The sequence below is a fragment of the Cebidichthys violaceus genome, unplaced genomic scaffold, assembly GCF_023349555.1.
Source record: "Cebidichthys violaceus isolate CVI_PGR_0920_01 unplaced genomic scaffold, fCebVio1.0.p SCAF_13, whole genome shotgun sequence".
NCBI lineage: Eukaryota > Metazoa > Chordata > Actinopteri > Perciformes > Stichaeidae > Cebidichthys > Cebidichthys violaceus.
The window spans coordinates 2,765,197-2,790,966 of NW_027176296.1; the positions used below are offsets into that span (position 1 = coordinate 2,765,197).

Genomic DNA, 25,770 nt, shown 5'->3' on the forward strand with positions numbered 1-25,770 from the left:
TGCACCGCTTTCTCACATAAAGCTGGCCGCTGCAGAATGAAGGCTATGGACAAACATCACCTGTCTAACGCTGAGCAGCACATTTTTCAATGTGTGCGCACATCGTACACGAGAGCAGTGGGGGAAAGTAACACAATACATTTACTGAAGTACTGTTCTTAAGTGCAATTTTAAAGTACTTGTACTTTGCTTGAGTATATTTCTACTCTATTCACAAGCTACCCAGCAATATACAAAGTTATTAAAATTAGCCCCATCTTCACCAGCTTCAACATTTAAGGGATGTACACATGAATGCATCAATAATAATACTCCAATAATGACTGGCAGTATTCAAAGCAAAAATTTGAATGCATGACTTTTACTTATATGAGTACTTCTATATGTGGTATTGCTACTTGTACTCAACTACAAGATCTGAGTACTTCTTCCACCTCTGCATGTGAGCAGAGGCATGCTCTTCACATACCACATAACTAGAATGTGTGATATCGCTTCGACAAGGGGGAGGTTGGGGGGTTATAAAGAGAGACAGAGAATGGACTGTTCATCTCGCTGGATCTTAAGTGCACACACAGACAACAGGAAGGAGACGGGTGTTCCTGGTAAATACCAAAACCACTCCTAACCTGCGTTTGGAAACTATTCCAGGCACGTTAAGAGTACCTGTGTGATTATACGGCTGCCCACGCTGTTTTAATGGCACAGCTGCTGAATTCCCATCATTCCATGGAAAACAAGAGGAAAAACAACAGAAAACAGTTTTTTAACAAGATATTTATTGTTGAGGGGTGAGCTGTAGAACATGGAGTAACAGATGGTTTATCAGTAATAGCTTAATATATCAGTGTATTTGATATATTGGAAAACTGCAGACTTGCACACAGCAAATGAAGATTGTTCAAAGAGAAACAACTTGATAATTTGCTACAAAAACACTGATTATTCACACTACCCAAGCTGGGTTAAGACAAAGATACAAAATTAAGACCATTAAGAGTTTCCGTTGTACAAAATGTGCAAATCAAAGGCTTCTACAAATTCATTACAAAGCAAATATACAAACTATAAACACAAAAGACTTCCATTAAAGATCCTGAAATATAAAAAGAAAACATTATAGCTTAACTAGAAGGTATTTAACTACTTTGGACACACTTAGCTTTTGTTATTTAAATCCAGAATGGCATAAAGATTAGCCATTCAGGTTTTGGCAATATATATATGTATAAATACGACCACTGCTATTAAACGTAATCATACATTTACACTTGACAAAACAATGTAAGAATGTATTCAAAAAATAAGAGATTTCTGTAAAACTGTTTCTCACTAAATAGTACATTCACAAAAAAAGAAGACGTTAGCAGATGTGTTCGAAGAAGTTAGAAGTTACCTTACCTTGAACAAATACAGGCCAAACAAAACAAAACCCTGAGACACAAAATACACAACAAAATGACAAAATCATAGTTTGAAATAACATCTTGAAACAGAAAAGTATCTTCTTCGGCCGTAATGGGCCACATTCTCTCTTGCGAGCATGTATTTTAAGTCGAGGACGATGATACAAATTTAGCTTACCAAAATTGAGGGAAGCCCGAGTCCAAAGGCTAAAAATAAAAGACAGGAAGATTGTTTCTGTGCACAAAATCATACACTTCCCCAAATGTCTTCTCTCCTTCTCCATACGCCTGGCATGGCAAAGGTCTAATTCAGTCTATCAGCAGTCCAAATACATTACACCTGAGTAATCGCCTAGTGACTGGAGGGGAGAGAAACCACAACAAAGGACCATCTGACTTTCTGTTTCAGTTCACTGTAAAACATGTCAGTGAGAGACACTAATACGTCCTTAGCCTGTTAAACACATATTAAATGATGGAGTGAGTCAGTTGAGCAGTGCAGGGCCCATACAGTCACTGCAGCAGATTCGCCCCAGGAGGTGGAAAAAAGAAAGGTTTGGAAATCCCAGAGCACACATCTATACTATCGCTCTGCTTCCTGGCTGTGCTTTGCATGTTAGATAGAGTTTGTGAGCTCCCTTTAGTAAACATGGCAACGAGTCCAGCTCAGGCTAGTGGTTACATGGGAAAGTTACACAAGAAGAACGAGTAAACAGATCAGGTGGAAAGAGGCCGCAGACTTCCAGTCTCTGGGCTGTCTCTAGGACTCGGGCCTTCACTTCTCTGCAGCTGAAGATGAATGTGAATCAGGCTGGATGGAGCCGCAGCAGGACTGCACAGACTCTTCCTCTTCCTCCGTGCCAGACAGTGAAGCGAGGAAACACGCCTGCATACCAGACACTGCTGCTTATCTGGGGAAAGAGACAAGAAGGAGATTAACGTTCAGGTCCTGTGAACGCTGCTGTATGAGGACCGACCATATGACACGAGGGCCGGCCTGGACATTCTCAGGAATGCAGGGACTGCGGTCCTCCGTACTACACATCAGCTTATCACCATGCCATTTTATCAGGCTTACCCACATAGCGTTAATAATGCCTCAGGACGGGGCGTTATTTAACTAAAGTCCTCTTGGCATGTGGGATTAAGCTGCTCAAGCCATTTATGTCGCTAGGTAATAAATATCGGAGGGTGGCCGTGGAGGAGACCCCACGCTGTAAGGATAAGCTTCTCTGGACTACACACAGATTCAGAAAACATCTGCTCATCTGCTTTATCTGGATAGAATTCATACTGTAAGAGGCTTTCTTATGGTGAAGCACAATTTTTACTACATTATCGACCGAAAATACAACTTTGAGAATTCGATGGCCTTTCTTTGCAACCTCAGATGTTTCAGCATCTAATCTTCCTCCCCTGCTGTTATGAGGGAATGTTCCACTGGATATATGTCGGGGTTGGAGAGAAATGTTAACTTCCAATTTGCATATCTGTGATAATAACTCAGGTCTGCCGGAGCAGATGAAGGTTTAGTGTGTGTGCGCTCTCTATTCTAGGAGGAAGGCAGTTACAGGCGTGCTCTGCTGGGGGCTTGTTTAGATAACCTAATGAGTTCTCATTTCCATGGCTGACAAAGCCGGCTGATACTACTGAAGCCTCAACTGATCCATATGCATCTGTTATTGTTGTGAATAGATGGCCTGAAGCGTAACAGTGGGACACAGCCAGAGAACTGCACCACTGGAATTACAGCAGAAAAGCAGAACATCTTTTTTCAAACAAGCTATAGAGTAAGAAGCAAAACTACATTTAAACTTTCTGTACGTTACCACTCCAAACTACCTTTTGTAATAAACCTGAATGCTAAAATTCACGTACTAGACAACAAAAATGCAAATAAAAAAAAGTTTATTTAGCAAGCATTAGTGCTCAATTTGGATTTATTGCTCAGTGTGAACTGATCACGGTCCTGAATTGACCCGCATGCGCAAAGAACAATACACGTGATGTCATAGGGAAGTCAACATGGAAGACACTGGAGTCAGCCAGTTTCTCAGCTCACCCTTCCTGATCAAAGTACAGCCGCAGTAGCAGCACTTACTGTATCACATGCGACTGCAGGCCTAATGAAAGTTTCCATTGCTGCTCTCTCTGTGTGACCATGGGCATGGGTCACTGCATGCACTTCTTAAGTTCTGCTGCTGGTGTTCTAATCTCTCTGAAGTGCAGATGATGAAGGGCATGACTCTGAATCTTAAATACTCCGCCGCTCTGCTCAACGCTCCAACATCACTGCTTGATGAAAGCTGCAGCTTTATATTTAGTCCTCTAGTTCTACCTAAGCGAGGGGGCTCTCTCTTGCTGCATTCATGTTCAAGACACCAGCAGACCAACGCACATAATAGAAAAGTAAATATCATACAGATCAAAAACACTGTTGGATTTTACTTTAATTTCTTCTGCATTACTGAACAACCCAAAAGATTGTATTCCATCGAGATACACTCTGACCCACAAAGGTTGTGTCTGTCATCATCAGTACATTCATCAAAAAACACCATCCCCGTCTCGCATCATCAAACTTCAGCTCCCTCCGCCGCTCACAACAAGGGTCCCGCTGTCACCAGAAATGAGCTCCAGACTGCCTCACAGTTGCGTTATTATTACCTGTCATGTCAAGGTCGATTCTACTCAACACTGAGCTTCAGTGGCCACACGGTTCACTTTTTACACACATTTCAAACCCCAACTGTTTATGTGGACAAGCTCATCCTGACAAACTTTCAGACTCCCACTGTGCAACAACGGAATCAACCTTCACAGATCTGACTTCCTTCTGCCAACAGGGAGTAAGATGTCTGGAGTGCCAACAGGTGGCCAGGTTAATAACTGTAACCCAGAAAGTACCCAGATGCCCCCGTGTGTGTGTGTCTTTGGTCCGGTCCACTGCAGGAACCGCAGTGTGACGCTGTGAGGGACGGGGGGAGTCCATGTGCCCTTCAGCAAACCAAACAGATGGGCTGGAACTATATGAAGTGATTGGATGTGGCACTCTGAGGTTAAACCTGACTCAGTCTGTCTGCTCCTCTCACTTATCTTTCTCCTCCACATGGGAATGATGCCAGATTGAGTTTGACAAAAGAAAACAATTACCAAATCTCAAGCTTTTCTATGACTCATAAATGACACACTGTCTGGTTGACACAGCGCACAAACCACAAGACTAGGTCACATTTATCAAATGAACACCCATCACTGACATTCATTGCCATCAGTTTTAGCTTTAGTGCATCTTGGGCTCCATCTGCGTCTTCCAGGGGCCCAATTACCCACGATGCACCACACCAAAGCTGAGTCCTTTTTCTTTATTTGTCCCTTGTGTCCACAGGGCCTGTGCCATGTTTACTAATGACCACAAAGAATTGCACTGTATTGACTAACGTATGAATCACAGGGACTTCATTTACATGAGTTTGCATTGTTTTCAGGGACGGATAAAGGACTCCGGGTTGAGCTCAGAGTGTCTTGGTACAGCTGCAAAGTGTATTAAGTCTTGATGAATCCTTGCAGAAACTCTAGTTTAAGAACTTAGAACAAAGAGCGTCTCTGTGACTGAATACACGCCACTTCAGTAATACTTCAGCAAATATTACGTAATTCAGATTAATTACCAGGCAGACACACTGTGTCCCATCCCAGCTGGCTTACTGAAGAGGCCCCTGTAACTATATGACAGCTCGCCTCTTTTTAAGGGCGTAATCAAATTAGTCTGGGTGATTATTCAGCCATTTTAAGCATCTTTTTCCCTTTTCCTTTTTGTTACTCGCAGCATGGCGAAAAGACCAATAAAAACTCCATTAGGTTTATGCAAATTTAAGCAGCCACGCCGAGGGCTGTAATGTGGCAGATTGATTACTCAAGAGACTGAAGACAAAGTGTGTGTGCACGTGCTGACTCTGACTGTGTGTGTCTGAGGGGGGGGGGGGGGGGAATCGTTGTTGTACACAGATGCCACAATAAAAGCCTCATTCAGCTTGTGTTCCTGGTGGCCCTCACAGCAAGGCATTAATAAAACATTAGTATTGAGTGACTGGGGCCTCTGCACTCCTCCTCCCTGATCCCACCGTGACCTTTCCATTTTACAGCAGCTGTCTGGGGAAGCAGAGAGCCCGCCAAGGACTCGCTCGGTGGCCCCTGACCTCTCCAGGTGTACCCCATCACACAGAGCCGGGCCCACCTCATAAGGGCTTGAAGCCGTTAAAAAGAGAACGCTGCTTATGTCTATGGGTTTTAGGAGCGGAGAGGGGTGATGAGGAGGGAGGGCTGGAGAGAAGAAAAAAAAAGGGAGGAAGAGGGGGGGGGGGGGGGGGGGGGGGGGGGGCTAGGGAAACAAAAGGTTCAAGTGTAGATAGCAGTCATGTCTGGGGTCGTTATGGTTCAGTGGTTTAAAGGAGAGAGAGAGAGATTGTCCTGAACATTGTGCAGGGATCTCTGGTTACATCTCGTCTGGCTGTAGTCTGGTACAACAACTGACCAGATTACACTACGACGCTACTCTGTTTCCAAAACACGCGCTGAATATACTAATTAAAGCCTCACAGGTAACTGTAAAGGCAGGCAGTAGTCATATATTACACTAAAACTGTATTCAAGTCTTCTTGTTTTTAGCCTTTAAGGGTTGCTTACTTCTCCTGCCTGGACCATAACAAACACGAACCATAATGCTTTAACATTTACACATACTTTTCCATCAAACAGTGGGTTCTGGCTTGGCCTTGGAGTCTGTGGTTACTCACATCTGGTGGAAATGCACAAACTACAGCAGAACGTGGTGACAAAAACGCTGGTAATCCCATCCAGGCCATGCAAACGGCCAGGACAACTGCACGGCCTCGACCACAAGGCAACATTAACAAATCTTTACTAATGGGAATGCAGGCCACACCTTCATTCCTCCCAAATTAGAGTAAGGATGGCTGGCTTTTTAAAGGACAGGCAATGCCAGCAATGTGTGTGTGTGTGTGTGTGTGTGTGTGTGTGTGTGTGTGTGTGTGAGAGAGAGAGACAAAGACAAGAGTACTACGAGTGGAAAACCAGTGGTTTCACAACTGTGTAAAAACTCACAATACTACTAGTGAATACTTGAACAGCTGACTCGTGGTTTTCAGCCCCATCGTAAACATGAAAAGAACACACACACACACACGCACACGCACGCACACGCACACGCACACGCACACGCACACACTATTATTTTTCTCTCTGACCCAGCTGAAAGTTGACAACCTCGGGTGCAAAGTATTTTTAGGCAGGCGTTAGTCTCGGCTGCCAAATGGTGCAAAATATAGCTTTGCTCCTCCTGGTCTTACTCGCTCTCCACTTCATCTTCCTCTCTCTATATATGTGTGTGTGTGTGTGTGTGTGTGTGTGTGTGTGTGTGTGTGTGTGTGTGTGCATCCTGCTCTGTGTCACTTTGTTGCTCCCTACATTTCTTTTCCACTTCACTTCTCCTCACAAGCCCCCGTGTCTCGGGTAAGTGGGAGTGGACCAGCGTCAGGGGTAGGACGCCGTCTTCACAGGCTGGAAATCGGAGCATTTTCCATGTCTGCTGTAATTAAAACAGAAAAGCAGCCGGCAGCGGGATGGTAGCTACCGTAACTGCAAGAGTTCATAAAGATGCTGTGCCTTGATCTTTCATAGCCAGCCTGTCTGTCTCCATCCCGGCCAAAAAACCTTGGCTAGCGGTCCATACCAGCAGCCTCATAAGGCTAAGCCCCCAGCTCCATCGTATCCAGCTGTTTACTGTAGACACAAGTCACACATAAGCTCTCTGCTTCCGCTCAGCTTTACTTTCAAAAGTTCTTGGCAGCATAAAAGGAGCTTGTTCAGAGTCACTTCCCGTACTCCTGACAGAAAGTTGTTTCGCAGTACAGAGGAGTATGATTTATCCAAACTTTAGTCACAGAAAAGGAGCAATCAGCCTCACTCTGCATGCTACTTACTTCAGCACTACAGCATTCCTGTTTACGTCAGTGACAGAATCCCTTGAAAGACTTTAAACTTAACCTTCAACTGTTGAGGAGGCATTGTAATACATGCTTTACCAGTCTGGTAAATCATATTAGTACATATGAATACTGAAAGACTGAAAACAACAACTAGGCTGGTGGATTTTGTTTCAGTCGGACAGAGACAGTCTAGCCGCTCCCCCTGTTTCCAGTCCAGCTTACTGGCAAACCGCCTTATAATGAACAGACAAATGAAAGGATGGCATCAACCTTCTGCAAAAAAAAAAAATAAGTGAATAAATGTAAACATTGCATAGATGACAAAGTGGAGCTTTATTACAAATGGGCTACATTAAACCATTGAACTTATAGCACAAAATAATACATTAAAAGCTCTGTGGACGTAGTCAGCGTAATAAAGCCTCCAATAAAAATAAAACCACAAAAAAACAACATTTCAAAGACGCAGCGTAGTCTGGGCTTTTTAAAAAGCAAACCCAACGACTACTGCAGCAATGGACCGTTTTACATTGATTGCAACAGTGCTAAAATAAGATCACAGGACAGGCCTCACGTTGTCATGAAACTTAAAACTAGCTGTACCACCACCAGGCACATGTAAGCCACCTGCAAAACCTTCTGAGCATCACTGTACAGCCTCTTCTTGTTTCCTCTGCCGGCCCCTCCATCCCTCCATTCTCACCTTGTATGAAAAACTAAAAAAAAAACACCTCGGGAAAAATGCATCATCTCTTATCTCACAGGAAGCTGTGAAAACTGCCACCTGTCATCCCTTCAGGCAGATGAGGCCGAGCGATTCTTCACTGATGTGGTATGTTACATCTCAGTCAATCATATTTTTATAACCTTGAGATGTATCCTTTCCTTCTTATCCCCACTAGCCCCTCCTGAATTCCTCAGACTTTTCTTTATTACTTTTAAGCAGAACAGATTGCCCTGGCGTCTGTCAGCACATGTGGTACTTCCTTTTTGTCCTTTAAAGCACTTTGAGAAAGGAAAAAAGGTAGGCTTGTATCACTGTGTGTTTATGGGGGGGGGGGAACTATTATTTATTTTAGGTTTTTCAATGATGTAAAAGAGTGGTGTATCACACATACGGTATGTTCAGGCTCTTATCTAAAGCTCACCGAAGGCTCCTTGTGCTCCTCTGGCTCTTAGCCCTCCATATGTCAAACACCATGTGTCCCATCACCTTTTATAAGCCACACCTGTTCAGGTACTGACTCCTGCTAGGAGCAGAGCCCTCGGCCCACTAAGCACAGACCTGATCCCTGCCGCTCCACCTCGCTCCCGTCAGTGACAGAGGTCTTGTGCTGTAGCTCTCGCTCTGTAATTACCAGCACTGCTGACATTCCTTCTGCTCTCCAAACCAGGACTGCGCCGTGTTTATCCAACACCCAGCCGTCGCAGCAGCTAGATAATGTGTAACTGTAACCACTGGCAACCCTGAAAACAGCGAGGGGCTTTTAAACCGGCCTCGTCCAGTTCAAACCGACATTTACCTCCGTTACGTAAGCATGTTGTGGGAATTATCTGAAGATAGTTTTGCGTCCACAAAGTGAGTTCCACTTTATCATCCGACAGTAAAAGAGACACTATGAATAGCACATATAATTGACATTGTGTTTGTTTGTGTCAGTTTAAGGAAACTACAATTACTCACCTCAAAGAGTGCGTTCCTCTCTATGCTGAGAGGTACTTCCATGTGCTGACGAAGGCAGTGGGAATGAGTGAGTAGGGCACACTGGTCACGCTGTCCCAAGAGTCCGACGAGGGATCGTAACAGTCAAGTGTTTTACACCTCTGAGCCCCAAAGTAACCCCCAACCACATACAGTCTGTTCCCTGACGCCACCGCGTGACAGCTGATCCGCTTGGCCGTCACGTCGCCAAACTTTGACCACTGGTACGTCTCGCTGTTGAACCGGTAAGCGGAGCTGGCAGAGAATTCCGTGTCGCCACCGATCACCACGACATGGTTGCCGACCACAGCCGCTGCCGTGTAGCGCCACAGCTGCGGACAGGCGGCCGGCACAGACCACCGGTTCTGCAAAGGGTCAAAGCACTGCACCTTGGGGTATTTGTCTCTGTTCACGCTGGTGCCCCCGAAGGCAAAGAGTTTGTTTTTGGCACCGACAACGGCAGCGTTGCTCACCCCCTCTCTGAGCGGAGCCACCAGCGTCCATTTATTGGTCTGAGGGTCGTACTGTTCCACCTGTTTGAGGGACACGGACGGAGATGCGGGGAACGATCCTGCAAGAGAAGTGTGACCTCCCACAACGTACAGCATGTGGTCGAGCTCCGCAGCCCCATGTCCGAACCTGGCCACCAGCATAGGTGAAGCTTTGGACCACTCGTCGTGTAACGTGTCGTAGACCCAGACATCTTTGGAGGCCCCGTTTTCAGAGCCACGTCCACCGGTAACATAAACCTGAGACACATGGAGAGAAGTCATATTTTTGTGAACTTCTACATAGCAGTACATTAAAACGCACGTAATCAAGCATAGATCATATACATACCTTGCAACCAATAGCACATGCGCTGCATTCTTTCCTGGGGCTGGGGATGTCTGTCTTGGGGGTGATCTCCTTGGTCTTGTTGTCGATCATGTAGATTTTATCACACATGAAGGTCTGTCCTCCCAGCAGCAGCAGGGCCTGGCTAACTTTCCTCGGCCTGGCGCAGAAGCCCGTTACAATACCGTCATTCTGGAGGATCCTCATTTTGCACCGCACCGCGTCCTCGACAATCTCCCGTCCCACCTTATGGCACATCACCATCTCCTCTGAAGCAACGTTCTTCAGCAGGTATGTTTCAGGGAGCAGCGCCAGACGGACACAACGCAGCAGCTCGGGCAGCTCGCTGTGCCTGTGCTCCATGTCGGCCTTGACCCAGTCGATAACAGCCTCGTACACCAGGCTCTCGTCCTCCACCTCCAGTTCCTCGCTGAGGATCAGCTCCTGGACTTTGTCTCTGGGCAGGCTGAGGAAGTCCTCAGTCCTGAAGAGCGTAGCGAAGTCTGCCAGGCACATCCTCCACGACAGCTCGTACAGTCTCTGGCACTGATGGGCGTCTGACAGCAGCATCATCCCCAGACAGTTTGACTGGTGGAGGTTCTTCTCTAGAAACTCTGCCGCAGCGTCCCTGATGTCGTGAAACTGAAGCATGTCGCCGGCTTCCAGGAGCGACTCCGCATTTTCCTCGTTGATGATGATTCGAGCCGAGTAGGCGTAGTCGAGCAGGAGCTCAAGCACCTCTGGATGGAGGGAGTCGTGGAAGTTGACTTCGGCGTCGCGACTCTCCCTGAGCCCGCCGCTGAACATGGCCTCAAAGTATCGGCTACAGGAGGCCAGGACGGCCCGGTGGCAAGGGAAGGATCGGTTTCCGGCCTTTAGGACGACATCTGTGAAGACTTTTCGTTTGCGTAACAGGTTGAGCTGCGTCAACAGGCTGTCGGCGTGGGTCGTCTTGTGGAAGAGTTGGATATTCATGGAGCCGGAACTAGAGCGAGACTTTCTGTTTTCGTGGTTACTGACAGACATCTTGACTTGGACCTGGAAGAGGAAATAGAGTATGAAAAAAATATAAGTACAAGGGGCAACAACCATTCCTTTATGTTTGTTTAATTCAATCGTTTGGACAGGAAGAAGAGATTTTATCAGGGCTTGCGCCCTCCTTTTTATGTGAACACTACCATAAACACTCCTCCCATTCTGTGATCAAACAAAACTCACTGTGCCAACAGCGGGTGAATGGGTTGTTCAGAAATAAAATACTCATATCAGTGTGCGGTGCGGAAATAAACTTCAACCTTCAAATATGAAAGAAAATCAGATAAGGAGCACTCCCACACAAGTCCACTGTGTGTGTGTGTGTGTGTGTGTGTGTGTGTGTGTGTGTGTGTGTGTGTGTGTGTGTGCGTGTGTGTGTGTGTATACACAGAGATTTACACTGTAAAACACACAGCAGTGTCAATACTCAATTCTCAAACAAATTAGCCACATTAACTGGCTTTTAATTTAACCTTCCTTTCCATAATTTATGATAGTTAAAGAAACAACACCTGGGCGTGTTGCCCTATATCACATCACATCTTTCCACCCCTATAAACATTTCAGGGCTGTGAGTCACCTCCAAACAAAAGGGAGAGCCAATCAATTCCTTCCAGCTTGTTCTATTCTCCAGCTGTTTCACACATCAGATGGTGCCTAAGCTTTCAAGCCCACATAAGATGTGACACCTCAGTCCAGCTCCTTGAAGGATGACATTATGCAACCGCAGTGCAACAGATGAAAACTGTGGTGGATTCAGACAGGCCTGCAGCCATTACATCAAGTGTATGCGGAATTTAAGAGAAGATTAACTTCATTGCATGCCAAGAGTTATATTTCATTTCTAATTAATACAATTATATAATAACCACGTTGTAATAATTATGGAACAGTAGGTTAATAAAGTCGTTTTTCAAGACATAACTTGAAAACGACCAGATAAATATCTTCCGCTTTGAAGCCTCCATTGTTTCACAGCAGATAAATTGAAGTCGGCTATTCACTCCCACTGAAAGGGGGACTGTGGACTTCCGCGGAGGGACTCAGCGTGAAATCCAATTCGTTTTGTGCAGTAAATGTGAAACTGCGGTCAGCGCTTCAGCATGCGCTCAACTTTCCTCCCAAGTTAGCCTGCAAACACCCAGGCTGCTACAATCAGCCAACATCAAAGGAGCCGCTACACACTGTGACTAAAACTACTCACATTTCAGAAGTTGCAGAAATATCAAAGACGCACGGTATGTTAGTGATCGATGCTTTAGGGAAAATTAGCCGTCTGATGCTTACCTTGATGGGGGCAGAGCTGATCCAGATCCCTTTATCTCGGTTCAAACTTGTGCCGTCGTTGATTTGTTTGAAGTTGTGCCACAATTTAGAGAAACCCGCATTCCGATTTTAAAACTGTATCGTATCCTAAAGGGTTGGGAAACGGTTGAGCCATTTGTCTGCGTCGCAAGCTTCGAGTGTAAACACGCAAATAGACAACGTTAAAAAAGTTCGCAGTTTAGGATTGTTCTCGGGAAGCCACGCAGCCTGCAGGAGAGCAACGAGCAAAGCGGAGAGAAAGAGCAGAGCAGCCGTGGTGTTCAGCCTGGCTCCTCCTACTCCTCCTCACATCGTCCAATGGGCGGAGGCGCTGCAGCAATAAGCTGTCTTTATTCTCCATCCAACTTCAGGGTCAATGCACAGCATTATTGCAGAATAGCGCTGCTTAAAGAACACAAGAAACACCTGCCTGTGTGTTTCACCTACCTGCCTGCTATGTTTCTCACTTTGACTCAGAAGTACTCAGGGGAGAAGCACCAAAGGAAAATCTCATGTATTTGTACATTACCTTTCAACAACATCAAGACACGACAAATATGTATAAATAATATAATAAAGGAATCTGTCTAAATTATTTTTTAATGATTTGATTATTTGTTCATTATTTCTGTAACATGCAATTGCCAAACATGGAGGCCTAATTGGCTTCTCCAAACTGCTAGGAATTACATTTAGGGGAGAAATACTGAAGCCTTGGTGTATTTATAATTTTGTTGGCCTAAAAGACCAGGATCAGTTTTAAAATAACCACCATGCATGCCATTTTTTTGCTTAATTACACCCCCCCCCCTTTTCATGAAATTGAAATAACCTTCTGAAACCTGCTATCATGTCCTCTGTTGTAGCTACCTCTGAAACCGAGAGTATTCTTATAGTATTTCCATCAGATATGAATACCAAAAATTTAGTCATCAGGAATATTATAAGCGTCTCTGCTCTAGCACCAAAGCACAGTCCCTGCCCTGTTTGCCAGTTCCACATAACCAACAGTCTTAATGATCATATGATGGCAGGTTAAAGTTCCTCTGAGAGCCATGAGATCGTTTCTCCAGCCGAATTCCTTGCATTTTCTGAAGGATTTAAGTACTCATGAGCTATTCGGGACAAGAATCGGGCCAGTCAAGAATGAGCAAGTCAGCCTTCACATACATGGGCTCCTTAAAACATGGTACCCTGAAGCAATAGTGTGACGATTTTGAAGTATAAGTTTGGGAAAAGAGGAGTATCTCTCTCTCTCTCTCTCTCTCTCTCTCTCTGTATTTTCTATGTATTTATGTAAAAGATAAAAGTGACTAGTATCCAAGTACAGAACAGATTCAAGCATTAAGTGTCTTTTCTTGTGCTAGACTTGTTGCTATGTCCCAACATGTCTGCAGATGTAATTAATGTCATTAATAATGGCTGGATTCCATTTAGGTGTGCCAGGTCCAGGGCCCTGCTATTGTGAATGCTGAGCCTTTTGTCTTACCGGGACACTTAAATGGAACAGAATTTATGTTATTTGCTGCACCTGTGCTTTTCATGCTCAGGCCTGCTGTGAAAAAAGCTGCGTGGAAGTCAACAAAGAAAAAAAGGATGATAGTCAGAAATTAAAAAAAATTGGATACCACAGACAGACTTCAAACAGATCAGTGGTAGTTTTAATATTCGGGATCTCATTTTTTTTTTAAGCAATAGAGGCTCTGGGGACAGTTACTCCCTCTCTAAACTGACTGACGGGTGAAGACTGTTCGTGCACCGAGCTGACTGATCTCCAACACCTCGGCCAGAGTCAATGCCACACTGCTCAGGTTTCTCTTCCTCTCGCTCCCTCTGAATGTCAGTCAACAGCTGCTTTTGAAGATTAAAAGCTGCTGTTTCTCGACTGTCTGAGTTTGTGTGCATATGTGTGTGGTTTTTAGTCATAATTTCCTTTCATCCGTTATTTCCTATTGTTTCCTCAAAAGGGATTCAAATTTGTCTGCTACTCATATCATCAAATCATCTTTTTTTCATACACTTGAAAGCCTTGTAATAACAACCTACAGTGTTGTGTAACAACAGTTTGACACTATAAACATTCGTAGGTATTTCACATTCTCGTTACCATTGTTGCCGGTGCTTGTTGAAGCCTCCCTTGTAGCTGGCTGGGCTAAATGCTTTCATACACACAAGTGTGCCTAAAGGGGATTAAGAATTTAAGAAGATTAGATTAATGAACTCATGATTGTAATCTAGGGTTAATTCATTTTGCTGCACTTTAACCCAACCCTCCCTTCCCCCCATTGAGCCCAGTGTGGCTCGACGCCAAACTGGTCTGAGGACATATGTGTGTGTGTGTGTGTGTGTGTGTTTGCATGTGCTTGGGTGCTAGCATTGTGCAACTGGTCATTAATTACTCTTAGGCAGGCACGCCACTAATCAGACCCCCCGCAATTATTCCTCAATGCCCCCAGCATTGCAACAAGCCACTCACACAGTGTCTGTTGACAGTGACAGTAACCGTCACTCCATTGTTGCCTGCAGACTCACTGTACTACATGTTTGTTCACTCAAGGCAGGTGGTCTTCTCAGTGAGGTCATCCCGTCTGAAACATAAGGAGAGGGGTCCTCGTAGACGGGGTCATCCTCAAGCCCGGGCCTCAACACCAAACAATGCAGAGGTTCTTATGACTTTCTATTTATGTTGTTGGCTCCTGCTTTCCACATAGTTTTAGTTTGAAGTAAATATATTTACCCAGGGACAAGTTGGCCCAGAAATATTACAATAACTACCTTGGAATGATTGACTGAACATTAATGCAATAAAATTATGAAATGGATAAACTCAATGTATCAAATATCCTGAATGTAATCACACACTGTGGAAGCATATATTATACATGTTTTATTATAATTACATTTATAATACAGCCTGCTGTGGAGGATCAGGATGAGATACATAGCTGTTGTGATGTTTTCTAAATTAAAATTTCCTCTCACAATTGATTCCCAAATTTAGTTTTAGCCAAAACAAACAAGAAAATGTATCACATTATCTTTATATACTCACTGTTTTATTACCTGTATACATCTCTGTATACATCTCTGTATATGTCTTCTCATTCACTGCACAGCCTGTTTTCATTACAGCTTGATTCTTTTTTATTACCATACACCTGTCTATCACTAATATATTATATTATTTTATATATTTGTATTAATGTTGTATTTGTATTCCTTTATTTAACATCTGGACTATCTTATGTATTGGATTTTCATTTTTACTTGCTTGATTTTATTTCTAAACATTTTGTAATAGTATTGTTGGAGGGAGCCTGAGATCAAACAATATCATTGCCAATGACAACTAATAACTTGAAACCTGAAAACATTTTAACATTGCATGTTTGTTTTAAGAAGTATATAATTCTGTTATAATTAGTGATCAATCTAACCATTTACCTGTAAACAGAGGGCTGATATTGTATTAAAAAGCAAAACATGTAAAATCCATGAGTCTAATTCTCCCCATTAAAATTTTCGACTGTGTGATTCAGGCGAGTAGGCCTATACCTCCACCGCGCGGCAAACACGCGTGTGTGCATGCACGTGTGTCGTTTGGAGGGATGGGATGCGGATATGCGTGTTCTGACAACAGCCTGTGTTTCCTAAGTACAGTGTTGTTAATATGTGTATAATATGAAATACAAAACATGTTTGGTAGCGGTAGATTTTTTCCACCGTAACTCGATATTGTCGGCTCACCAAAAACACATTTTCCCATGTCGAGGTCCCCTTTCCGGAAGTGACGTTTGCAGTCTTCCGTTGCTGTCAAGGGCATCGAAAACTATCGTTAGCCGAACCTACCAGTAGCTGTCCACACGTGCATTTACAGAAGACCGATTCAGCTACAGTTTTGGTAGTGACTCCGGTGGAAATGGACGGGTTCGGTTCAGACTTCTCAGCAGGTGGATCGGGTGGTAAAGTGGACACCGGTACGATCATGGAGCAGGTCAAAGTCCAGATCGCAGTGGCTAACGCTCAGGAGCTGCTGCAGGTAAATCAATGGACACAGCTGCTAAGCTAGCAAGGCTAACCTCAAACTGATCTAACTTACTAAGTTATGTGGCAGTAAATCAATTAGGGGAAGCACCTTTTGTTAATGCTCTCACACTGTTGTATAATAATGAACATGATATGACTTATGGAAACAGTAGTCATTGAAATGCTGTTGTCTTGATGTAACGTTAACGTCCAAAAACCTTGACTCTTTAACCAGATGTGACTTTCAACCAGATGAATTGAGTGTTTTCACCTAACGTTACCAGATGCACAGCGGAGGACGTTGGGGGACTGCTGTTGTAACTGCAGTTCAGCTGTTCGTAATAACGTGAATAACGTTTTTCTCTTTCTGTTTCAGAGAATGACAGACAAATGCTTCAAGAAGTGCATAGGTAAACCTGGGAGCACGCTGGACAACTCTGAACAGGTATGCGCTGGGCCACAATGAGCAGTTTATGATACACAAAGAGTTGTAAAGACGATTCAATTGGCAGAAAATCTAATCAATTTGGTCATCTATGGTAATCTCATGTGAAGATTTGCTACCTTTCTGGGATTTCTATGAATGTGAAGGGACTGTCTTTGAGTTTTGGACTGTCTGGACTGACATAACAAGCAATTTGAATGTGTCAACTTAAGTCCTGTACTGGGCATTTTTCACCAGCTTTTAATACATTATAGACCAAATGATTAATCGACAAAGTAATTTGCAGAATGGTTTATAATGAAAATAATTGTTAGTTGCAGTCTTTAGAAAACATCTTGAATTGTGTCTCTATAACTGCCTTTGTCCTCACAGAAATGTATTGCCATGTGTATGGACCGGTATATGGATGCCTGGAACACCGTGTCCCGAACATACAACTCCAGATTACAGAAGGAAAGAGCTCGTATGTGAACATCCCTCTCGTCATTCTTCCTTTCCCTTCGTCGGGCTGCTGCTTACAGTGAGGAGTACAGTGTTTCCACTGGAGGCCGTGCACAGGTGTGTCGTGGCAGCAGCAGCACACCATTGTCATACCAATACCTTACAGACAGACAGACAGACAGGCAAGTGGAGCCTGTGGACCTTAGCCATAACAAAAGTCTCTGCGGACATTTTCATTTTGGTCCGAGGATCAGTTAAGAAACAAAGTTTGATTATTTGTGTTTTTATGTTATGAATAATTTATCTTCTGGTTAACAAGTAATCATGCATTGTTAAAAGCTGCAATTTACACCTGCATGTTTAAAGACATATAGGTCACGAGAATTGGAAACTCTAAATGCCTGTTGGAATGAACCTAAGTGTGATTAAGTACTTGCTGGCCCTGTGATAGACTGGCGAAGTGTCCAAAGAAATTTGGAGTAATTATCGCAGTATCTGTTTACTTAATAATGTGGCTTCAATAGAAACACTGAAACCTCCCTGCCTTTAAATTAAGGTTGAATGTTTCTTGTGTTTAAGAAGCTGTATAATAACTGTAAACAGGACTAATGTCTCTGTAACCACAATTTCTCATAAAATACTATTGGCATATCTGTTACCAATTGTTTTCATTGTGTTTATGCTCAGAGAAAGACTTAACATTTTTGCCATAGATAATAAGCTGCACAAGTGAAGCCCTTAAGGGACAACACAGGCTTTATTTAACATGCTTTTACACTAAAAGACCTACTTAAAATCAAGAGGAAGACTTCAGGATAAACTTGGTGTTTTCATAACCGTGAACCTGACATTCACAAGCCTCCAAACAGTCCTATATCAAAGTACGCCTGGAGAACAAAACTGTTTTGTCTGATCTGTTTTCTAGTTGTCACTCTATCTGCCGCCCTCCACAGTAGTGGGCTTGTTTCAGCAGGGTCTGCCTTGCTGTACGCCGGGTACTGAACCTTTCTCATCTGTATGTGCACACCTTGTCAGATATCTGGGAAGCACACATTTCCCCCCCTATCCTGCTGAAATGATGTAGGAGCCACAAAAGCCTGTGAAAATTATTTGCAGTGTGTGAATGGTTTTCATGAAAAATCAATAAATCTTGTTTATCAGAGTCCTCTCTTGTTTCATCAAAAAGAGTGTATGCCAATGAAACATCACCATAGGTTTATCAAATGTAAGTCAACATTCTATTAAAGCTGATTCCAGTACCACTTTCTTCATACAGAACTATATATTTCCCAGAAAACCCACCTTTCAGTAACACGTATTACACTTAGACTCTTAGAATAGATTTTTTTAAAAAGACATGGAAATGTATCCATAAATTAACCACATATTTGGAGCCCCACACAAAATGAAAAAAAAAACATGTACAGTAAGTTTACCGGTCAGGAAAATAAATAACTGAAATAAATACTTTAAATCATGCATGTGCGATCAAAATGTCCACAATCCAGTTGAGTATTCTCCTTATTTCTTCAGTACATTATGAAAGAGGATGGTCCCAGTTCAGATAACTGCACAGTATTACAAACAGCACCTAAGATCAATACTGTGGAAACTATGCATGTGTGGCTTTTAGCATGACTTTGGTCCTTTTACAGTACAGTTTTCTGGAGAAGATGTATCAAAAAAATCCACGTGCTTTGTCGTCTTTTTGTGGTTTCAGCTTCTTTTGTTGCTTCTTCAGAAAGGCAGGTATGTAGATATCCATTTCCTGACGGACGTAATACGAGTGTAAACCCCCGGAAAACCACTTCGCCCACATCCATGTCCCCAGCTGGTCACTCCAGCAATGAACCACTGGCCAGAGGGCTCGCGGCAGGTCAGCGGCCCTCCAGAGTCTCCCTGGATGAGAGGGGAAAAAGAACAAAAGATTGGCTTTTAATAACTTGTTAGAAATTAAAATAACCAACGCAATGCAGTCTCCAGCATGTAAAGAGGATAAAACAATTAAGGATGAGAGAGGGATCAGAAGAGTGAAGTATAAAGAGAATGTCACTTGGATCGCTGCTGAGATGCCAGGTGCTTTGACCGAGACAGGAATGCATGTGGGTTTCCTTACATGAGGAGATTACAGAGAGGAAGCGGGTGGAAAGGGGGGCTCTGTATTTTTAGGAAAGAGAGTCTGCTCTCTCCCATCAGGTAAGTATCTCTCACTTAAGTGTTGCAATGTTCCTCAACAAGCAGCACTTAGCTTTCTTCACAATATCTGACAAATATTTTCAAAAACGTGAATTATTCATATGCTTTTTCTTTTTTCCAAAGACAAGTCCTAGAAACTTCTAAAGAATAAAGGATAATATTTACTTTGCTCTGACCTGGTTAACCATCCACTGTAAAAAGATTTATCGGTGCCATGGCCCTATTTCCCAGAGCACTTATGTTGTCTTGGTCCACAATCTTACTGCTCAGATGAGGCCAAGACTGTACCACCCAGATGTCCGGCCCATTTCCAGACTGTGTAAAAGGTATTTGGGTATCATGGTGGAATGTCCTGCAACTTACCAAACAGGTGTCTCTCCCTCCCTCCATGTAACCAGCACACATCATGTTAGGAGTCAGCACGTTTCCATAAGACTGCTGGCAGTCTGCCTGCTCAATGATGTTCACTGCAGCTTTCTGCAGCAGGTTGGTCAACGAACCTGTGGCAAAAATGATATTAGTGGGTAATGCATTTTCACAAAAACCAAGTCTGATTCCAACACCGTTTCCAGAAAGACAAGTTTCTGTCGCATTCTTAAAATGTCTTCTTTTTTTTTTTTTCCACTACTGTGAGCACCACAAATCAAATTCCATTCACCTCCATTGTTCTGGTGTAGCAGCAGGGGTTTCAATGGTAGATAAGTCAAAACCTCAGCAGATATAAGTGAAGCTATCTGCATGGCTACATACCAAAAGGGTAAGTGAGAAATACTGTGTGAGCAGGCCATTTGGTAGTGTTTAATGTTATATTTGATCATATTGTAAGGGTGGTGGCATAATGGGGCTGTAAGGACTTGCCTCAGTACAAAAAATATTCAGTCTTTCGATCATGTTGATGTAGAACTTTTGATCCTCCGATGTTTTCTTGCGTAACATCATTACGCAATTGTTTTCTGGGAAACTGAGCCTGGTGTCGGTCAAATTTTAAATCCCTCACCTCCTTCCCTCATGGACCCCCAGCCTGTGATGTAGCACTCTGTATTCTTGAGGAAGCGGTGCACCGGTGAGGGGAGACATACAGACTGGATGGTGTAGGACATGGGGGCTGGGACTGCCAGCTCCAACAGAGCCATGTCATGGTGCATGTTGGTGCCATTGAAGGCTGGGTGGATGATGATCCTCTGGATGGGGATGACCAGGGCTCCTACCCCAGAGCGCAGCACAGATCCCAGGCTCACTGCCCAGTTAGTAGGGCTAGGGTCACTGGGGGTTATAAATGAAGACAGGCTCAGTACCATCTGGGCTCATCCATTATTTTTGATATAAATATTATTGAGGTTCAGCAGTACCTTTTGAAGCAGTGTGCCGCTGTGAGTAACCATTTGCTGTGAATGAGTGTGGCGCCGCAACGGTGCAGTCTCTGGAACTGGAGACTACCAATCCAAGGCCACTCCCCCCTTCGAGCTGTTACTCCACCCACGATCCTGTGGGAGCCCAGCGCAGGACGCATGCCGCAGTCTGCAACAAAAACATGCATCAGAAATATTTTCTTTAAATCCAGTATGTGCATATTCCTTTACACATATGAACTCACCACAGTTTCTTTCGTCGGCCTGGTTGGGGCAATCTGGGATGGCGTCACACTCTGGGTTGACCTTGCTGATGCAGGAGGTGGCGCTACACTGGAAGTTTTCACTGCAGTTCAAGGCTGGAAGACATGATGGACATGAGCGGCATGAGTGTTACTACATTTATGACTGACTTCATTTTGTTTCTCTTGGTAACACATGAATGAGTGATCAATACATTAAAGTGTAACCTTTTTTTTCTCCAGTTTTTGTGTCTCTGTGACCATTGGGGACAACAATTTTTGAAATTGGTGCAGTATTGAGGGAGTATGCCGCAAACAACAGCCGCAAAACAGGCTGCAGTATAATCGCTAAGGGCTATTCCTCACTGTCAATTTACATCCACTAAAAGTACTTGTTTTTGCCACTGACATCATAAAGACAAAGATAACGCCTGCCCACTACTCCATGCCACAGTTTTATTGACTATGTTTCGATCGTATTTGACCTGACAAAGATCCAGGTAGGATCAGAATGCAATACAATTGTGGCATGGAGTAGTGTGCAGGCTTAACCTTTTGCTCATTAGTCGCTAACACACAAAACATGGGAAAATAAGGTCCAGGTTGAAAAATACCAGTTAACTGCTCTCAGCATGACATTACCAGTCAGTGTTGGTGCAGATAACACATCCATGGCTATGGTCCTGGGTACTGGCGGTTTATAAAAGCTTTCTCCTGGCACAGTAACAGGCACAGTGGGAACATACTGATAGTAATCATGGACCAAGCTGGGATCTGTGTGGCTTAAAATCCAGTTGCGGAGCCTGGTGATGCGGGAATAAACCCCAGGCCTGTTGATCAGGGCACAGCCACGACCCCAACTCACCACCCCAGCCAGGAAGAACCTCCCTGGGGCCCCTTGACACACCAGAGGCCCTCCGGAGTCACCCTGCAGGAAAAAAAAACAAGACCTCTGAATCTGTGATGTGAGAACAGTCAAACTTGTTAGTGTCATTTTTGTTATATTCCTGTTTCAACTTAAGTTCAGTTTAATGTCAGGTGATCAGTGTTCGTTGATTAGGATGCGCACTGTAATTTCCATGATTTCATGAATGAATAAATTGACTGCGGTTCAAGCATAGTTGTATCCATGCAAGAGAATGCACATTCTTTAAATTGAGCTGTAAGGGGAGCTAGATTGAGCATATACTGGGGAGGAATGTCATATTTTCTCTGTGTGTTATTAACAGCACACATCATGTTATGATGAGATGAAAAAAATAGCAACAGCCTTCAGGCTTCTATTTTTAGGGTGGGACCCGTGTTAACATGCAGTTTTGACCCTACATATAGTTTCAAGATCAGTGTCTGTATACAAACTTTGCCCTGAGAAAAGAAAGTATTGTAATAAAATGTAAGTTGATAGCTCGTGTTATTGTAATCACCTTGTGTGAACCAAGTAAAGCAGCACTAACCTGACACGAGTCCACCTTGCCCTGCAGGAATCCGGCACACATCATGTTGTGAGAAACAGCTCCTCTGTACACAGATGATTTATTGCACACCTTGGAGTCAATGATTTTCACCACCGCCTTCTGCAGTGTGGGAGGCACCTTGGCTGAATGACAGAAGAGCACAAGACGACAGAATTACTCATACTGATCATACTTCAACACGCAGTCCTGCAATCATTTTCTCATCTGACTGACATCAAATGCCTTAATTGCCCTGTTTAGGTATTGTATCCACATTATAAAGGATTTGTTTCTCACTATCATCTTATCAAAAAACAACAACAAAAGAGCTCCTTTACACTCTAAATCCCTCATTTGTTGATGTGTTGGGGTGTACTACTGCAGGCGGACTCACGATTAAACTGGTGTAGTGCACCCCACCCTGAGACCACGCAGCTTTGTCCGGGGGAAAACACATAAGACGAGGAGGGCAGGCAGACAGGCTGGATGTAAGAGTTGAAGGTGAGAGGGGTATCCAGCTCCAGTACAGTAACATCGCTGTCAGTGGTCAAAGAGTTGTAGTCTGGAGACACAACCAGCGACTTGATGTTAACTGTTGTGGACTCTGACTCATCCCCGCTCACTAGTCTGGCCCCTACAAGGGCCGTCCAATCTTTGGGGTCCTTGTTCCTAGAAAACAGATAAAAAAAAAAAGATAAAAATGTGGTTGTCCCTTAAATTTTTAATGCTGATGTGGCAAGTTTAGTTAATGTCACTGATTGGGAGGTTCATAAATAACTCCTCAGTGACTTGGAAATGATGCGTACCCCTCAAAGCAATGTGCCGCACTGACCAGCCAGCGTTCGTTGACGATGGAGGCTCCACATGTGTGGCGTCCATAGAGTCTCAGACTGACCTGCCATGGCAGCTCGCCTTGCCGAGCATCCTCGCCACCCACTATACGACTCCCCATAGAGGGACGTGTACCACAGGCTGAGAATAAAAAAGTTTGATGAATCAAGATGGAGATGAAGCAGTGACGTTTTTATTTTTTCTACAGGTATGTCAGTAACCTAACATATAACAGTAAGGGATAGTTTATTCTTGTTTACCAATAACAACGGAGAGAAGAGAATTGAATAACGAGGCTTAAAAGGACAGTAGCAGTGTCAAGTAATTTACCACAACGAGCTTCGTCAGATCCGTCTGCACAGTCGGGCACGAAGTCACACTCTGGATTCAATTTTGTGACACATTCTCCGTTGTCACAAGTGAAGGTGTTGTCAGGACACCTGGCTGGAGAGCCCAGGTGAAAGAAAAATGTCAGGATGAGAGTTACAGGATAAGGTAAAATGTGAAAATAGTATGAATATAATTGGTATTAATATTTGTATTGGTAATTTAGATAAAGTATAATTTGTTTTCACATAATATTTAGGAAGGACGGTGATGCTTAAGTCAAATAGTACAGAGCTTTATTGGTCACTGTATTCATTCCTCCTGTTCATTCTGCATGAAGAGATCCATTCCTAACGTGACTCCATTGTGTGAGATTGAGAACAGAATTCCCAGTCCTCATTACATACGAAAATATACCCCAAATTTCTGCTTTTTGCAGTCTGAGTTACTCAAATCGCATATTTCAAAGTTTTAGTTCTTCAGTGCAAAATTCCCCTTTCAGTGTCCCTGCTTTCTGCTGCCAGTGGATGGACAGCAACACAAGGAAGGAACTTTCTACTAAAAACTAACTTTTGACGACACCTGCTTGATATGACTTACTTAGACTGTTGAAGCCTCATTTTGGCTTCAGATAAACTTAAGAATGCACTTTTGCACAGAACGAGGACTGAATTTCATCCCCCAAATCACACCTTGGAATTACGTAATGAAGGGAAACATGGGTCAACATATTCACTCACCTGTCATCTCATCTCCAATAGAATAAAATGACTTCCCACTGGCTCCTAGGAATGAGGAGAAAGACAAAGTGAGGACTTTGGAAGCCCTGACACACGACATAATACAGCTGTGACCTATTTTTGTTACTCCCACTACTACACACATTCACATCCACCACAGACTGATGACAGTATAGTTTTACTACCCAGTAAGACGATAGCGTGGATCTCTCCAAATTCTGGCACCTCCAGCGGTTTCCCGTGCATTACTGAGCCGAGCCCTGCTCTCAGCAGGTCCTGAACAAAGTTGTCTGAATACTGCTGGACCTTGGACACCCTGAAGACCAGTCTGAATGTTCCCATCACGTCACCATTAATGTTACTGGGAAGAAACAGACAATGCTGTTTGTTTAATCTTTTAGACACTTTTTCGCTTGGATTAAGTCATCTACTTCAGTTCAGCTTTGACTCACCCATAGGCAACAACACTGCAATCAATGTAGTGATGTGATATCGACGAGGCAGTGAAGATATTTTTGATCTGTAAGAAGGGAAAATGTAAAACTTAAAACCTTTTAAGATAAAATAGTGGGTTCCCAACATGGTGACAGTCTGTACTAACCTTGGACTTTAAAACTGAGGTCAGTACTATGGAGAAACCAGAGTTCTCATCCTGCAGCACTGGATCATACTTCAGACCTTTTAGCTCCACTGTCTCCATGAAATTATGCTGCTCCTGCACCAGGTAGGCTGGCAACGACAGAGTAGAAGTGGTTCATTCTTACAGAACAAGTACGTTTAGAATATTGTGTTCAACAGAGCAGTCTGAAAAGCGCCTAACATGTTTCACCTATATATATTGAAGTATGTGAGTATGTGGTGAATGTGATACTCACCAATAAGCAGACCTACAAAGACCCCAATAATGAGGAGGAAGAAGAAGAGGAAGGCTATGAGGGTGCTCCTGCAGGAGGCAGAGTTGGAGGAAGCAGAGGAGGCTCCTGAAGAAGACCACGGCCCTCCTCCTTCATCCTTCTTCGCCTCCATGTTGTATTCACAGCACCAACCTCACAACTCACATTGCACTGTATCCAGGATCATAATGCAATTCAGATGTGGAAAACGGTAACATTTAAAACATCTCTTTTAATTCTTAGTAGATAACAGCATTTCAACGAATAAATGGACTCGGTGAGAATATTCACTGCACAAGCAAATTACGCACGGTGACTACACGGTTTATTACGGAGTGAAGCATTACACAATAGAGGCTTTATGTACTGAAGTAAACTCACTCACTTCTTTCCTCTGAACGCTGACATTCACGATCTCCCGCAGTTCTCAGTGTATGACTTGGCGCGCACACAAGAAAAGATACATGGATGGATGAACACAAACGAGAGGACAGAGAGGTCCGCTTTTTGTTCCACCTGCCACGGGGCGTGCC

At 43.6% G+C, this 25,770-nt stretch overlaps 3 protein-coding genes across 4 annotated transcripts; 1 reads left to right on the plus strand and 2 right to left on the minus strand.

Moving 5' to 3' along the window:
* Positions 1–761: 761 nt before the first annotated feature.
* Positions 762–12,524, minus strand: enc3 (ectodermal-neural cortex 3). The gene is made up of 4 exons (XM_068707368.1): positions 12,276–12,524; positions 9,957–10,991; positions 9,099–9,865; positions 762–2,317 (listed from the first exon to the last, which is right to left on the minus strand). The coding sequence occupies exons 2-3, from the start codon at positions 10,977–10,979 to the stop codon at positions 9,119–9,121; spliced, it is 1,770 nt and encodes a 589-aa protein (XP_068563469.1). The 5' UTR covers positions 10,980–10,991; positions 12,276–12,524; the 3' UTR covers positions 762–2,317; positions 9,099–9,118.
* A 3,583-nt stretch (positions 12,525–16,107) lies between these two features.
* On the plus strand, positions 16,108–18,367 carry timm13 (translocase of inner mitochondrial membrane 13 homolog (yeast)). Its single transcript, XM_068707115.1, has 3 exons — positions 16,108–16,332; positions 16,696–16,764; positions 17,137–18,367. The coding sequence occupies exons 1-3, from the start codon at positions 16,213–16,215 to the stop codon at positions 17,233–17,235; spliced, it is 288 nt and encodes a 95-aa protein (XP_068563216.1). The 5' UTR covers positions 16,108–16,212; the 3' UTR covers positions 17,236–18,367.
* Positions 18,368–18,480: 113 nt separating this feature from the next.
* tmprss9 (transmembrane serine protease 9) lies at positions 18,481–25,725 on the minus strand. Of its 2 annotated transcripts, XM_068707116.1 has the most exons (16): positions 25,623–25,725; positions 25,220–25,408; positions 24,946–25,073; positions 24,797–24,864; positions 24,530–24,705; positions 24,345–24,389; positions 23,608–23,721; positions 23,253–23,418; positions 22,841–23,115; positions 22,447–22,589; positions 21,635–21,920; positions 20,996–21,109; positions 20,751–20,919; positions 20,399–20,664; positions 19,765–19,901; positions 18,481–19,104 (listed from the first exon to the last, which is right to left on the minus strand). In XM_068707116.1, the coding sequence occupies exons 2-16, from the start codon at positions 25,368–25,370 to the stop codon at positions 18,943–18,945; spliced, it is 2,400 nt and encodes a 799-aa protein (XP_068563217.1). In that variant the 5' UTR covers positions 25,371–25,408; positions 25,623–25,725; the 3' UTR covers positions 18,481–18,942. The 2 variants fall into 2 exon arrangements, with proteins under 2 accessions (XP_068563217.1, XP_068563218.1); XM_068707117.1 differs by lacking the exon at positions 25,623–25,725 and having other exon boundaries at positions 25,220–25,454.
* Positions 25,726–25,770: the final 45 nt, after the last annotated feature.

Coding starts and splice junctions, on each gene's coding strand:
- enc3 (XM_068707368.1), bottom strand. CDS start 10,979: ATGTCTGTCAGTAACCACGAAAACAGAAAGTCTCGCTCTAGTTCCGGC. Junction 9,866..9,956: donor CATGTGCTATTGGTTGCAAG/GTATGTATATGA, acceptor CATGTGTCTCAG/GTTTATGTTACCGGTGGACG.
- timm13 (XM_068707115.1), top strand. CDS start 16,213: ATGGACGGGTTCGGTTCAGACTTCTCAGCAGGTGGATCGGGTGGTAAA. Junction 16,333..16,695: donor ACGCTCAGGAGCTGCTGCAG/GTAAATCAATGG, acceptor TTTCTGTTTCAG/AGAATGACAGACAAATGCTT. Junction 16,765..17,136: donor CGCTGGACAACTCTGAACAG/GTATGCGCTGGG, acceptor TTGTCCTCACAG/AAATGTATTGCCATGTGTAT.
- tmprss9 (XM_068707116.1), bottom strand. CDS start 25,370: ATGGAGGCGAAGAAGGATGAAGGAGGAGGGCCGTGGTCTTCTTCAGGA. Junction 22,590..22,840: donor TGCACTACACCAGTTTAATC/GTGAGTCCGCCT, acceptor TCTGTCATTCAG/CCAAGGTGCCTCCCACACTG. Junction 19,902..20,398: donor GGGGTCCATGAGGGAAGGAG/GTGAGGGATTTA, acceptor TTTTTGCCACAG/GTTCGTTGACCAACCTGCTG.